This window comes from Furipterus horrens, unplaced genomic scaffold, assembly GCF_987537825.1.
Source record: "Furipterus horrens unplaced genomic scaffold, mFurHor1.1.pri manual_scaffold_8, whole genome shotgun sequence".
NCBI classification, from domain to species: Eukaryota; Metazoa; Chordata; class Mammalia; order Chiroptera; family Furipteridae; genus Furipterus; species Furipterus horrens.
In genome coordinates, this window is record NW_028327178.1 from 91,492,338 (window position 1) to 91,508,557 (window position 16,220).

At 46.1% G+C, this 16,220-nt stretch overlaps 1 protein-coding gene across 1 annotated transcript in view; it reads left to right on the forward strand.

The window, feature by feature from the left end:
* Window positions 1-857: 857 nt before the first annotated feature.
* The window catches only part of ZNF341 (zinc finger protein 341), a 40,531-nt gene continuing 25,168 nt past the window's right edge, over window positions 858-16,220 (forward strand). Inside the window, exons 1-5 of the mRNA XM_090286253.1 lie at window positions 858-910; window positions 6,867-6,977; window positions 8,136-8,332; window positions 11,318-11,467; window positions 14,573-14,824. Coding sequence (XP_090142379.1) covers window positions 880-910; window positions 6,867-6,977; window positions 8,136-8,332; window positions 11,318-11,467; window positions 14,573-14,824 — 741 coding nt within the window. The 5' untranslated portion in view covers window positions 858-879. The remainder of the gene's footprint in view (window positions 911-6,866; window positions 6,978-8,135; window positions 8,333-11,317; window positions 11,468-14,572; window positions 14,825-16,220) is intronic.

Here is a 16,220-nt window from a genome sequence, read left to right on the forward strand (position 1 = left end):
AAGCTCTCATTAGAATGGAAGGGCAGATAAAGTGCTTAAAGACAAGGTAAAGCTAAAGGAGTTCATCATCACCAAGGCATTATTATATGAAATGTTAAAGGGATTTATTTAAGAAAAAGAAGATAAAAACTATGAACATTAAAATGACAAACACAACTATCAAAACTGAATCTAAAAAATAAAGACAAATCCAACTAAGCAAAGCAGAATAGGAACAGAATCATAGGTGTGGGGATCATTTAGGGGGTTATCAGCTGGGAGGGGGAAGGGGAAGAAATGGGGATATGGTGAGGGATTAAGAAGCACAATTGGTAGGTACAAAATAGACAGGGGGAAGTTAAGAATAATACAGGAAAGGGTGAAGCCAAAGAACATATGCACGACCCATGGACATGAACTAAGGGGGGGGGTTGCTGGAGGGAAGGGGGGTACTGGGTAAAGGTGAGCAAAGGGAAAACAAAATTGGGACTACTGTAATATTAATAAAATATATATTTTTAAAAGTGGGAGTTATGTGCAGTGGGAATAAGGGCAGTGTTGTGGAGTTGAGGGGTCTCGTGTGTGTGAGAGTGTGAGAGAGAGAGAGAAAGACAGACATTTTGGGAAATTAGCTCCGGTGTGGTGGCAATGGGTCAGTGTGCAAAGTTGCAGGTTTCAAATGATGCGGGGATACATGCGCCGGTGACTGGATCACCGAGGCAGAGCTGGGGAAGCCCCAGGGTGTGGGGGTCCTGCGGGCCATTGCGGGGTTTCCAGAACTGAGGGCTCAGCGGCGGCTCCTGGGCGCCCCCTGGCGGCCCCGACCTCGCCGCCGCCGCGGCTCCCACAATGCTCGCGTAGCCCGGCTTCGGCTCCGGTGCCGCCGGCAGCGGCTCCAAGATGGCGCAGACGATCTTCGAGGCCCTTGAGGGTGAGCGACTGCAGTGCCGGGGGAAGCGGCTGTTCCGCGTTGCGCTCCCTCCCGCCGCGCCCTCGCAGCGCTGGGCCCAGGGCGCGTGGCGGCCGCGGGGCGTAGGGCGCCGGGCTGGAACAGCCGGGGGGAGGGGCGCGGGCGGGAACAGCCGCGGGAATCAAGGCCTGTCCTTGGGGTGGGGGCCACAAGATCGAACAGCAGCGGCGGGAGAGGCTTAGTGGTGGGGCGGGCCTCGGGACCCGAACAGTAGAGGAGAGAAAGCCCTGGGAGGGAGCACCGGGACCGGAATAGCCGGGCAGGGCTGGCCCAGCGGGGAGGGGGCCTCGGACCGGAACAGCAACAGCTGCCGGCGAGCGCGGGAGGCTCTCCAGGAGGGAACAGCCCGGGAGGGTGGGGCCTACCAGGCCTGGAGTCGCGCGGAGAGGTGGCGTCCTGTTGCGGACCGTGGAGTGGGAGCTTCAGTGCAGTGGGAAGGCTTTGGCTGCCAGAGCCGCCAAGCCAGGCGTTTCGATCACGAACTTGTATTGAGCGCCGACTGTGTACCTCGTGTTGTGACACAGTCTCAGGTTCACACCAGGAAAGGATAGTCGCCACCTGCGTACAAGGCCCGGGCTTGGTGCTCACAAAGCTAGCAAATATCTGTGGCCTAGTTTGTGCACAGTCCCTGGGTGCAGGGTTTTATAAACTAAGACCAAGATAGGATGAGTGCTAAAGGTGTGCTTGGCTGGGACATGATGCTCTCAGACCCAAAGTAGCAAACACTGGGCGCCAGCTGATTGTCCAATGCTCTGCAATATCCTAAAATGAGCGTGGGCCTTTGGAGACAGCAAACACTTCTGGAAGTCGTAGAGGAAGGCTCTGTGACTTTAAGGGTCAGGGCAAAGAGTTGATGTTGTGGGGATACAGACCCACAGATGTTCTTGGAGGGACGTGATACGCTGAGTGTACCTGTAATTAGAGTACAGACTGAAAAGAAAGTAGGCCGGACTAATGGTATGTGGCTGAGACCTTGAGTGCTGCAACTCCCCAGGAGACCTCAGTCGTGTGCCTTCACTTCTTGGAGGATCAGAGTTCTTACCATGAAATGGGGTGTAACCCTCCTCCCATCGGAAAGGTTCAGTTTCAGGAATACTCATTGAACCAGACAGTGCGTCTCCGAGTCCCGGTGGGGAACAGATAGAAATGATAGAACAAGCAATTATAGAGTAGTAGGAAAGACAAATAGTAAAGAAAATAACCGCAGCCGACATTCACTGCTCTGATGGTGATGGATGTGGAGGGCCAGGGGCAGTGGTGGTGCCCTCTGGGAGGCCAATAGAATGGGGTGAGGCCTACTTTCTCTTTAGGTTCCATGGTCTTCCACAATGTTTGAATTAACTGCATGTGAATCCTCAGTAAAAGAATGTGTTTGTTTATTGAGTGATGAAGAAAAGAAAGGAAAAATCAGTTCTTAGGACAGTGTGATGCATGCTGGGCTATAGGGAGGGCAGCAGAACTGTGGGGATCTAGAGATGACCCAGGCAGTGGGAACTACATTTGCAAAGCTCTGCGGGGGAGAGAGGTCTTTTAGGATTCACAGAAGTCACAGAAGTTCACGTGGGTGAGCAGCTGGAGATGAGGCTTGTGAACTTTACCTTGGATTCAGTGAAGAGATAAGAAAGGGTTTTCAGCAGGGGAGCAACACAATGTGATGTATGTTTTATAAAGTTCCCCCTGGCTGCTCTGAGAACAGACCGGAGGGGGCCAGAGTGACAGTAGACGATGAGCAAGATGACTGCCGGTGTCCTGACGAGAACTGATGGTGGCGTGGGCCAGGGGGACAGGCCTGGGGATGGAGAGGAAGTGGATCTGAATGATACTTGGGAGGCAGAATAGGCTAGATTTGCTGAAGGACTAGAAATGCAGGGAGGGAGGGGTGATAAGTTGAGGGAAAAATCAAGGGGTGCCCCAGGGGCTGTGGCTGGGTGGACTGTGGTAATCAGTGAGGATTGCTGGAAGAGGAGCAAACTTAGGGGTGGTGGTGACACATTTAGTTTGAGTTAAGTTTATTTTCATTATTTAATTTTTATTTATTGATTTTAGAGAGAGAGGAAGGAGGAGAGAGAAAGAGAAACAGTGATTTCTTGTTCCACTTATTTATGCATTCATTGGTTGATTCTTGTATGTGCCCTGACCAGGGACTGAACCCACAACCTTGGCATATTGGGCTAATGCTGTAACTAACTGAGCTACCTGGGCAGGGCAATTGGAGTTCAGTTTAGATAGGCAGCATTAAAAAAAAAAAAAGGTTAAAAAAATTTTTATTTATTTTTAGAGACAGGAGAAGAGAGGGAGAGAAACATCAATGTGTGGTTGCCTCTTGGTGCGCCCCCAGCTGGGGACCTGGTTTGCAACCCAGGCATGTGCACCCACTGGGAACCAAACCAGCGACCCCTTGGTTCACAAGTCAGCACTCAATTCACTGAGCCATACCAGCAAGGGCAAGATTATTACTTTTTAGAGCAGTTTTAGGTTCATAATAAAGTTGAGAAGAAGGTAGAGATTTCCTGTATACCCCCTGACTCCACACATTCATAGCCTCCTCACTGTCAACATAACTCACCAGAATGGTACATGTTACCAAGGAAGAACCTGTATTTACACATCATAATCACCCAAATTTCATAATTTACCTCAAGGTTCATTCTTAGTGTTGTGCATTCTATTGGAGAAATATATAAGGACATGTATCCATTATTATAATATCACAGGGTATTTTCTGCTCTAAAATCCTCTGTGCTTTGCCTATTCATTCCTTCCCTGCGACCCCAGGCAAGCACTGATCTTTTCATTGTCTCCATACTTTTGACAGGCAGTATTTTTTTTTAAAAAACATCCTTTTGTGTGTGTGTGTGTGTAAATTTGTTGTCATTTTTATTTTATCTGTTTTTAGAGAGAGGGGAAAGGAGAAAGAGCAGGAGAGAAACATCAATGTGCGGTGGCCTCTCACACGCCCCCAAATGGGAACCTGGAGTGCAACCTAGTCATGTGCCCTGACTGGGAATCGAACCAGTGACACTTGGTTCGCAGGCTGATGCTCAATCCACTGAGCCACAGCAGCCAGGGCTTACAGGCAGTATTTTTTTTTTTTAATATGTTTATTGATATTTTTAGAGAGAGAGGAACATCAATATGAGAAACATTGATTGGTTAGCTACCATTTGCACCACCCCCCAACTGAGGAGCAAATGCACAATCTAGGTATGTGCCCTGATCAGGGGGTTGAACTGCCAATATTTTGGTGTACAGGATGACCCTCCAATCAACTGAGCCATACTGGCCGGGATGATAGGCAGTGTCTTTTAAATTAAAATATTCCTTTTGAAATAATTTTTTTCTGAGAATTTACATGCAGTTATAAGAAATAGTACAGAGATCCACATACACTTTACCTATTTTCCCCAATATAATATCTTGCAAAACTATCCTATCAAATATAACCAGTCAACACACACAGCAGTTCCATCACTATTCGATACTGCCCTTTTATAGCCACACCCTTCCCCCTGCTCCCCATCCTTGATGTCTGGCCACCTCTAGTCTATTCTCCATTTCTAAAATTTTGTCATTTTAAGAATGTCATATAGCCCTGGCTGGTGTGGCTTAGTGGATTGAGCACCAGCCTGCAAACTGAAATGTCTCCAGTTCGATTACCAGTCAGGGCTCATGTCTGGGTTGTGGGCCAGGTCCCCAGTTGGGGGTGTGCAAGAGGCAATCAATCTCTCATACAATGATGTTCCTGTCCCTCTCTGTCTCCCTCCCTCCCCCTCTTGCTAAAAAAATTTTTTTTTAATTTTATAAAATTGTTTTAAAAAATAAGAAGTCTGGGGATGGTGAAACAAGGAATAGGAAAGAAGAAGCAACAGGAGAGAGCATAGGTGGGGGTGCTTTGGCTCTCTAGAAACATTATGGGAAAGCAGTAAACCAAGGTGGGGATGCTGGCAGCTCACTGGAGAGTCAGAGGAAAGGGGTCTTGGGGACAGGTTCAGGGGTTTAGCCCGGGATGAGCTGCCACTGCCCATTGGTTTCCTGGTTCCAAGTCTTGTGGGGTCCCTTAGAGTTTAGGAGATGCACACCTGTGGGGGAAGAAGAGGGGAAAGGGAAAGGCATGAGTGTGCTCCCAGGAGGGAGAACGTGCCTCGATATACCAGTTTAACCATTCACTTATTATTTTTTCTTAAAGATTTTATTCATTTATTTTTAGAGAGAGAGGTAGGGAGGGAGAAAGAGAGGGAGAGAAGCATGAATGTGTGGTTGTCTCTTGCGCGCCCCCAACTGGGGACTTGGCCTACAACCCAGGATTGTGCCCTGACTAGGAATCGCACCGGTGACCCCCTTTGATTCTCAGGTCGGCGGTCAGTCCACTGAACCACGCCAGCCAGGGCCCATTCATTTATTGAAGGATATTTGAGTTGGTTCCAGTTTTTTACTATTATAAATAAAACTGTTATCAATATTCATGTACAGATTTGCACACAAATGTTAACAGTTTTCATAAACAGTAGATTTACTGAAGCTCATTCAGGGAAGCATGAACTGCAATGTTAGGGAGAACTAGTTTGAGGGTGAGGGAGGTTGCCCCAAAAGAGTACAAGAAGGAGAGGAGAATCCAGACAGAAGGAACCTTTCAAAATAGAAACATTCGGGGATGGACAGGGGAACCAGAGAGTAATCAGACCCTTGATGTTGAAAAGAGGAGAGATGGGAACATGCATTTGAGAGAGGGGATTCTGGAGAGATCTGAGCATGTGTCATGGCTCATGAAAAGGAGAGGTTGCAGGCAGTGTCAGGAGAGGGGCTAGTTGGTGGTGAGTGGTTTCTGAGGGAGCAGGAGGGGATAAAAGGGAAGGGCGAGCCTCAGGAGGGACACAGCCTGCATTGTGATGGGAAAGTATATTCACTTTGGCTAATGAGCTAATGGTCCTAATTTGCATTGCCATTAGAAGCTGGGGCAGGAGTCCAGGTTAGAGCTGAAAGATTGGAGGCAGAGCATTGCCCGTGGAGACAAAGAAGGAGGCACCCTCTGACTTATTTGGGAGGAAGGCAATGTGCCTTGGTGTCCATTTAGGTGTGTCTCCCAGATAGCAACATGGCTGGATAAGAAGTGGACTACTGTGACCCTCAACAGTGACAACTAATTGGAAAACATGGAAGTAGTCTGCTTCTTGAGTTCCCTGACTACAAATTATGATTATGCTATTTATTGAGGAATAAAAAAGACAAGCATGCATTGGAAAACGAGGGAAGCAAGGACACCTAGTGCAAACATATTTGTGCAATTTGTGGGATGTGAATGAGGAAGACTTGATAACATGATTTTCAGAGGGGCTGTATCACTTAGGATTAGATTCGGCCATGATTAAGAGAGCAGCACAATCTATCAGTGGCTTAACTAGGCTAGGAGTTCATTTCTCTCATGTGGGAGTCAGGAGGAAGACAGTCCAGAGCAACGAGGGTGACTGTGTTCTACAAGGTGCTCAGAGGCCCAGGACTTTTCTACTTTTTTTGCCCTGCAATCCCTATGGTACTGTACCCTTTTCCTCATGATCTGGGTTGGTGCCTAGAGTCCACCTTCACATTCTTGTTTTAAGAAGCAGAATGGAGGATGGGACAAAGAAAGGGGTCAAATACCAGGCACCTTTTAAGAAAACTTCCCAGAAACTGCCATATATATGCCATTGGCTAGAACTTAGACTTTCCTAGCTGCAGAAGTTGTCTGGGAAGTATAATCTTTATTCTAGAACGATGTTTTCAGCCCAAGTCTTGGGTTCTATCGCAGTGGAAGTAGGAGAGCATGTATATTGGGGCACAGCCAGCTGTCTGCACCATGGAGGCTTGCTGTGAGTCTGGCTTATAAGTGTGAAGTCAGCATGGTGCTGGGACCACCTTCCAAAGGTTTCATTTCTTTCTTCAGGAATGGATAATCAGACCGTCCTGGCTGTCCAGTCATTGTTGGATGGCCAGGGAGCAGTCCCTGATCCAACAGGCCAGAGTGTCAATGCACCCCCTGCTATCCAGCCACTGGGTGAGTATCTGCTCAGTTTCACCAGTGGGATGGGTGAGTGGCTCCCCATGATAAAATAGTCATACTCATGAGGGAATGTGGGAGGGCACTCCCCACTATGGTCCCCAGGTTGTCCTCTGGAGTCTGAACCATCTTCCCTTCCTCCTGGACTGGATCTTGAGGCTAATGCCTTTCTCCGCTTAGCTCTGAGGACACCCTCTTTCAATCACTTAGTGAATGTGGGGATCATGACACCAGAATGGCAAGTAGCCCTGATGCTTGGCAATGCTTGTAACTTTGACCCAGAAGTCACTTCTCAGTCCTTCCTCTATGGAAAGAACAGGCTGAGAATGAATCTCTCCAATTTACAGGCCATGCCCCTAAGACACAGAGAGGGCAAAGGAAAGGCTGGGAAATATAGTCTTTAATAGGCAGCCATGTTTCCCACTAAAATTTGTATTGAGAGTGAATGTCAAATGACAATTAGACATTTCTGCTACATCATGTCAAGTGCTTAGCACAGTGCACGGCCTATAGTAGGCCCTCAGTAATGGGTGGTGTTAACTCTAGCTAATCATTTAGTTTTCCATTCATTCAACAAACATCCACTGAGGGCCTCCTCTGTACCCAGGAGATACTACAGTTATGATGAAAAGCAAGACGTATTTTCTTCCCTTAGGGGACTCACAGTCTGGTGGTGATGGGAAAGTGTGATATGAGAGGCGGATCTAGAGGAAGGAACTGTGGCCACTGCTTTAGGAGGGCTTCCTGGAGGAGGTGACATCTGAACTGAGCCTTATAGAATGAGTTGATAGGGGAAAACAGGTTGCAAAGCCACAGAGTGTCATCACGTGGCATATTTGGTGACTGATGAATAAATTCATACAGGATAAAGAATCTGAAGTTCTCAACTTTGAAGCAAACCCACTTTACTATTTCCTGATTCTAATTTTTTGATGCCTTCATGCACATGCTTGATACTCTCACAGGTGCTACATGATATTGAAAGCTCCCACGAAGCACAAAATTGGCACTTGACCCATGCACATGGAATCACAGAATACTGTTATTCTGGTCCAGATACAGGACTTCTCCCATTTTCTCACTGTAATACCCCTCTTTTATTCCTGCCTATTTTTTTGTTATTCCCCTCCTGCTACTCTGCGGTGTGACCCCTAGATGATGAGGATGTCTTTCTTTGTGGGAAGTGTAAGAAGCAGTTCAACTCACTGCCGGCGTTTATGACCCACAAGCGGGAACAGTGCCAGGGGAATGCCCCGCCCCTGGCCACAGTCTCACTGGCCACCAACAGCATCTACACGCCTTCAGCAGCCCCCACAGCAGTCCAGCAGGCTCCACCTCCTGCAAATCGCCAGGTATTCTTTCTTTCTTTCTTTCTTTTTTTTTTAAAGATTTTATTTCTTTTTTAGAGAGGGTGAAGGGAGGGAGAAGGAGAGGGAAAGAAACATCGATGTGAGATGTGAGAAACATTGATCAGTTGCCTCTTGCACTCCCCCAACTGGGACCTGCCCCACAACCCAGGCATGTGCCCTGACCTGGAATTGATCTGGTGACCTTTTGGTTCACAGGACGATTCCCAGTCCACTGAGCCATACCAGGTAGGGCCAGGTATTCTTTCAATTGTTTGCTCCTCCATTCAGCAAATCTTTCTGAGCACTCACTATATATCAGAGGCACTGTGCAGGCACTAGGGATACAGTGATGGACAAACAGATCAAGACACTATCCTCATGGAGTTAAATGAGTTAGATAGTATCCAAACAAATTTGTAGAGTTATGGTTTTTTTCAGGTTGTTAAATGCAGACAGATAGGGGATGCCAGCACAAGGGTGGGAGTTTTTGCCATTTTTGTACATGGTACTTGGGGAAGAGTTCAGTGAAGAAGTAACATTTGAATAGAGACCTAAGGAAGTGAGAGAATGAGTCTAGCAACCAATCTGGGAAAGAGTATTCCACGAAGTATGGTCAGAAAGTGCAAAGGTCCTGAGGCAGGCATGTGCTGGGTTTATTCCTGGAACAGCAAGGAGGTGAGAGAATGGCTGGAGCTGAATGTGTGAGGAGGACAGTTGGAGATGACAAGGTCAGAGACGCAACAAGGGGATCTTGGTAGATGATGTGGGACTTGTGGATTTCCACTCTGAGAGATGGGAGCCATTGGGGGGTTTTGAGCAGAAGAAGGATAGGGTCTGATTTACACTTTAACTCGGTCACTCTAGATGCTGTATAGAGAATAGATTTTGGTGGCAGTCAAGAGAGAAAGCCAGGACACCCATTAGTGGGCTACTGTACAAATCCAGACAGGGTGGTGGTGGCAGAGGTCAGGAGAATGATGAGACTTTGGAAATGTTTTGAAGGTGGAGCCATCAGGGCTGGTGGATAGATTGGGTGTGGGGTTTTAGACCAAGAGGCATCAAGTGTGACTCCAGCGTTGGAGTTGCCATTAACCAAAGTGGGGAAAAGGCTAGGAGAAGATTTGGGGGGATGTCAGGAGTTCAGCTTGGCATGATGGATTTGAGATGCCCATTGGACCTGCAAGTGGAGGCAGTGAAGGTGCATTCAGGTACACAAGTCTGGAGGTCAGGAGAGAGGGTCAGGCTGGAGGTATCTGGAGAAGCTTCCAGAGTCCTCAGTTAGCAACACAATTCTGGAGCAAGGACACCTGGGTGGGGGGCTCATAGAGGGATCAAAGAATCCTCATAAAGGGAGCTGGACATGTCTCAGGATGCCAGGTCAAGGAGTTTAATTTCCCTTTGACTTCCACTTGTCTCCTTCTTTTCTTTTTTCTTTTATTTATATTTATTGATTTTAAAGAGAGACGAAGGGCAAGCAGAGAGAGACAGGGAGAGAGGGAGAATCATGAATTTGTTGTTCCACTCATTTATGCATTCATTCATTGGTTGATTGTCGTATGTGTCCTGACCAGCGATCGAACTGCAACCTCAACGTTTCAGGACGACACTCTAACCATCCGAGGCTACCCAGCCAGGGCTCCTTGTTTCTTTAAAACATTATCTTCATCCATTGTATAGACATAATTTCTGTCATCAAAATAAAAGCCTTCAGGCCCTGGATGGGTAGTTCAGTTGGTTAGAGCATCGTTCCCATACACCAGGGTTGCAGGTTCCATTCCTAGTCAAGGGCACATACAAGAATCAACAGGTTATCTCAGAACACACGCGGTTGGTTATGGAGAAACATGAATCCCCCTGCCTAAGTGGCTTGAATGGATGTGAATATGATTTCCCATTTTTCATTTCAGCCTAGCACATGTGACATTGTGAAAAACATGTAAGCCGGGGTCTACCCTGCCTTTCCTGGCCATAATATGGGGCATTCCTAACTTGCCTGGGCTGTCCTTACTTGGTTGAAGGCAAGGACATCCTATTTAAACAGAGACTCTGGGTTCAGAGACTTGAGTCACTGCTGTCCCCAAAGGTCCTACAGAGACACAGGTGACCTGGGAAGATGCCCAGGGCCTGCCAGTAAAGAAAAGCCACCTTTCCAAGGTAAACAAAACACCCTTTCCATCTACTGAGAGAAGCAGTCACTGCACATTTGACATTCTCTTGTAAGGTCTGCCTTTCATCCTCACTATTAACCTGAGAGCATATTATTATTTTTATTATTCATTTGTATATTTGCAAGTAATACATGTTTCCCTTCTCCTTTGTAAAAAAGTGTTACAAATCAAGGCACCTTTGGCACTATTCCTCTCCACTGCCCCCAGGTAACTACTGATGGATATCCTTCTCAAACTTTTAAGATACTTTCACATACTTATTTAAGTATCCACAGGAATTATATTCTAGTATTCTTTTAGGTTTTACCTGCTATGTAGTATTCTATCCACAATCATATTGTATTTTTTTTAACCCATTCCTCTATTGAGAGACGTTGAGGTTATGAGAAACAACACTATGCAGAATACTTTGTTCATGAACTCCCTGTGGACATGTGTGTTTCTCTAGGATAGATGCCAGAAAGTATTATTGCTGGGTCATAGAGTATGTGCCTTACAGGGAGGTGTGACTTATTCTCATTTGATAGATGGGGAAATGGATGTTCAGAGAGGTGGAGTGACTTGCCCAGGGTCACACAGCAGCAGGGAGCATCAGAGGTGGAAATGGATTTCAGGTCTGTGGGACATCGGAATCCAGATCTTTTGCATCATGACTTCCACTTTTTTCCAGTGCCTCACGCATGTCCTTTCTCTCTCTCTCTCCCCACTCTCTCCACCTCCGTCCCTCCCTCATTTCCTCCCTTCACTCCTTCCCTCCCTCCCTCCTTCCATCCTTCCCTTCTTCCATCCCTCCCTTCTCTCATTCTCTTTCTTTCTCCAGATCTCTACGTACATCACAGTGCCCCCATCCCCGCTGATCCAGACCTTGGTGCAGGGCAACATCTTGGTGAGCGATGACATGCTTATGTCTGCTATGTCAGCTTTCACATCCCTGGACCAACCCATGCCCCAGGGCCCCCCACCTGTGCAGGTAAGGAGGGGACTGGCTTCTTACGAGATCTTGATTCCAGGTTTGCACATTGACTCCTGCAGATTCAGATTCTTGTAGAAAGAAGGGGCCTTGGTCCCAGCTCACTCCCATGCTGAGGAGACAGCCTCCCCTTGCCCAGCCCTGCTATGGGTGGGAAAGCTGCCACATTAGTGGGGACCTAGAATGTGACTTTGGAGTTTCATAGCCACAGTCAGCTATTTTAATTCCTGTTTTTATTCTTAACAAAAGTGTTCCATGTCCATTAGAAAAACATTAAAAAATACACAAGAAAATTAAAAAAATAAAAAAGTTTAATTATTCACAGTCTGGAAAATAGATTTTTTTGTTTTTTTGTTTTATTTATTTATTTATTTATTTATTTATTTATTTATTTATTTATTTTTAGAGAGAGGGGAAAGGAGAAAGAGAGGGAAAGAAACATCACTGTGTGGTTGCCTCTCACTTGCACCCCCAACTGGGGACCTAACGTGCAACCTAGTGATGTGCCCTGACTGGGTATCAAATCAGCGATACTTGGCTCACAGGCCGACACTCGATCCACTGAGCCACAGCAGCCAGAGCTTGTAAAATAGATATTTTTATCTGACTGCAATGTGCAGTTCTTGGTTGGATCCTGGGTTATGGGTGGGGGTGAGGGGAAGCCATAAAGGCGTTATTGGGGAAATTAGAATATGGAGGAATTTGAATATTTTAAATAATAGTATTATATTAATATTCAATTCATGAGTGTGATGATTAAATTGTGGTTATATAGGAGAATATTCTGTTCTTAGGCGATGCATCTGAGGAACCAAGTGTAATGATGTCTGTAACTAATTCTAAGTGGCTTGATGAAATAATATATGTGTATGTATGTCTCTATACATATGCACACAAATATTGCAGATGTGGCAAAATGGTAACAACTGAGTGAATAAGATGAAGTATAAAGAGTGTTCTATGCATTCTTTTTGTAATCTTTCTGTAGGTTTAAAATTTTTCAGAATAAAAGTTGGGAAATCAATCATTCAGTTACCCACACTCCCTGCACTAAAGAAAACACTCAAAATGTTGGCCTTCCTGATCTCCTTGAATGCAAATAAAAATAGAAATAGCTTTTAAAAAATAAATAAATACAGGGGTGAGCACAAGTACGTTTACAGTTGTTTGTCTGGAAAATGACATGCAAGTTATTATTACAATAAGAGCATTATTAACTCAAAAGATTGTCACAGTGCAACTGTAAACTTACTTTTGTCCACCCCTGTATATTCATAGTATACACACCTACATAAACAGGTCATGTTATATGCACTGTTCTGGAATCTGCTTTTCTTACTTTGCCTTTTGTTTAACCTCATTCTCTATGCCTATAACTCTGCATCAGTATTTCCCAAAAAGTTCTTTGGAATAGTTGGCTCCTTGGGATTTTCCAATACAATAAGGACCTCTGGTTAGAGCAGCCTCTGGAGGCATTCTACTTCTTCCCTTGCTTTGTCTCTCGGTTTTTCCTGCAGTAAAGAAATACTTTTGATTTTTTTAAAAAGTTGGTTTTAGAGAGAGAGGAAAGAGAGAGAGAGAGAGAGAAGAAAACATTGATGTGAGAGAGAAACATTGATTGACTGCTTTCCATATGCACCCTGACTTGGGATTGATCCCACAGACTAGTATGTGCCCTGACCGGGAATCGAAAACCTGACCCTCTGGTGTATGGGACTACACTCCAACCAACTGAGCCACATCAGTCTGGGCAAGAAATACTTTTGATTTTGTCATCCCAATTTTTTGCCAAACATATTTGACTGTGGAACTGAAAGAAGAGCAGTTAAAAGGAGCACCCTTTATTATTATTTTTATTTATTTATTTATTTACTTAAGAGGGAGGGGAAGGGAGGGAGAAAGGGAGAGAAACTTTGGTGTGAGAGAGAAACATCGATCTGTTGCCTCTCATATATACTCCAACTGGGGACCGAACCTGCAACTCAGACATGTGCCCTGAATGGGAGTTGAACAGGTGACATGTCGCTTTGCCGGATGACCCCCAACCAATGAAGCCAAACAGGTCAGGGCTAAGGAGCACCCTTTATGAAATACTGCTCAGCATCATTGTTTTAACAGCCGTAAAGGATTCCATTATGTGGATGGATCATCCTCCGTTTAGTCAGGCTTCTGTGGATAGACATGTGTAGGTTGTTGCCATTTTTTGCTGTTATAAAAACTACTGAAATAACATCCATGTGTAGGTAATTTTGCCCACCTGCTTGATTTCTTTGTAGAATAAATTTCTAGAATCAATTGCTATGATTTAGGGGTCCATAGCCAACCACCTGTTTGCTGACTCTCTAGAAAGACTCCCAGGATTCAGGATGGTTATACTCATGGCTGTGGTTTATTACAGCCAAAGGATATTTAGCAGGGTCAGAAGGGAAAAAGACATGTCAGTTGGAGTCTAGAGGAATCCAGGTGCAGGTTTCCAAAGTTCTCCTCTTGGGGCAGCTAGGAGAGGCTGCACAAAACACACTTCTTTCTCCAGTAGTGGAGCGCAACAAGACATGTGCAGTGTTTCTGCCCAAGGACACACATCTAAGACTCCAAGGCTCGGGCTTTTATTGGGGATTGGTCACAGACACCCAGCCATAATGATTAAAATTCCAGGCTTCCAGATAGGAAGGAGGCGTCCACCATAAATCACATTGTTTGTGCAGACAGTCTAGGCAAGTTGATACAGTATGGTCTGTGCCCCAGGTGGACAAAAGAGCTTTAACAACATAGGAAACCATCTGCAAGGCAGGTTCTCAGATGCCAGTTAAAAGCCAGCCCTACAAGCAAGCCTTTCTAAAGGCAGCAACATTAGGACTGCTGTATGAACTTGTTTCTGCACAAGCTGGGTCATTTTTACTGACTTTTATAAAGAAAAGGGATGGAAGCACCTGGCTGATGGCTTCTCTGAATTCTCCCATAACTATTTCCCTGCCCTCACCTCAGCGTTATCCTCTGAGCTGCCTTGTGAATGGCTGTTCTTTCCACATAGTTAAAGCAAATGTCCTTCACTGATAAACAAGACAGCCAGTGTCAAGAGGCTTTAATTTTCTCTTCTGATTTCAGAGCAGCCTGAGCATGCATTCTGCACCCAGCTACCTCACCCAGCCTCCGCCACCCGCTCCACCACCTCCACCACTGCCCCCACCCCCACCACCCCAACCCCCACCACCCGCACCTCAGAGCCTGGGTGCCCCTGGGCGTCCCAACCCCGGTGGGAATGGTGTGGTGGAGGTGTACAGTGCCACGGCACCCCTGGCTGGAAGTGGAACCGTGGAGATCCAGGCATTGGGAATGCAGCCCTACCCACCTCTTGAGGTGAGCAGAGGTTGGGGGTTGGGGTGAAGGGGGAGAAACTGGTCATGGTTATCATGGGTAACCTGGACCTTTCCTGAGCACCAGCTGTGTGCCTGACATTGTGCTGGAGGTACCATGGTCGGGGTTTGCAAAACCGGATCCTGGAGAATCTTACATCATGGGAGAGAAGGACTTTAATGAAGCCATCATAGCTATAAATGTAAAATGCAAACCATGAGAAAGTGGTGTGAAGTGGAGGGTGTAGCATAAATAGAGGCTGCCCTCAGGGAGTGCTCAGGACGGTCAGAGAATACCTGGGTTTTGGGGGAGAGGATTCCCAAAATTATCTATATGTCTCTTATATTTTTTTAACTAGCTAGGCATATTAGTCAGCTATGGCTCTGTAAGAAATATCCACAAAACTTCAGTGGTATGTAGCAAAAACTGTTTCTTGTTCTCACTTCTGTGGTGGTCAGTGTGGTGGCTCTGCTGATCTTGGCTGGGCTCCCCCATGTCTGGAGGTTGGCTGGCTGTTGGCTGCTCTAGCATGGCCTGGGGTGGGATGAATGGGGTAACCCAGCTCTGCTCCATGCATCTTTCATCCTGCAGCGGGTTAGCCAGGCATGTTCTCACAGCAGTGGTGGAGATACAGGAGTGCAAGCAGAAGTGCTCAAGACTTCCTGAGGCTTACGCTTGTAAGTGACACCATCACTTCTGTTGGTCAAAGCGCATCCAAGGTTAGCTTAGATTTAAGAAATAAGGCAACAGATGCCATCTCTTAATAGAAAAAGCTGCACAGTCACACTGCAAAGGGCATGGGCACACAGAGAGGTAAAGGATTGAGGCCATTATGCAACCAGCGCACCATACATACCATACTAAATCCCTGCTGAAGAGCTCTGAGCTGCAAGTAGTCTATTCTCAAGGGGATAAGTGTTCAGAATCTTCCTAGACACCAGTGCTAGGTGCATGGTTATAACAGAAGGAGCCTGCCTGCACTTGAGGTCACATTATCCCAGAGTCACCCTAGAATCAGCCATATAGACATCCCATGTCAGGTAGCATCTATATGTAAGGAGAACCAGACCAGTGAGGAAATCCTACCACTAGACATGTGATGTTCTGAGAGGCTGCAAGAGGATTTACTCTAGTCTGGGAGAATAAATCAATTCCTCTAAGGACACTATTGAACTAAAAAAGAAAACTTAAGCCAGTAAGATGCTGAGAGGGTGATGGCATGGTAGGCAGAGGGGCCAGCACTGGGGGAGCTGCCACTTTTTATTTTCCATGTAGATGAGGGTGACTTTTGAGGTCAGAGCCTGAGTCTTCTTTGATTTTGCATCCTTAGCACTTAGCAGAGTACCTGGCCTTTAGTAGATATCTGAAATAGATTTCAGTTTCTTCTCTAAAATGGGAA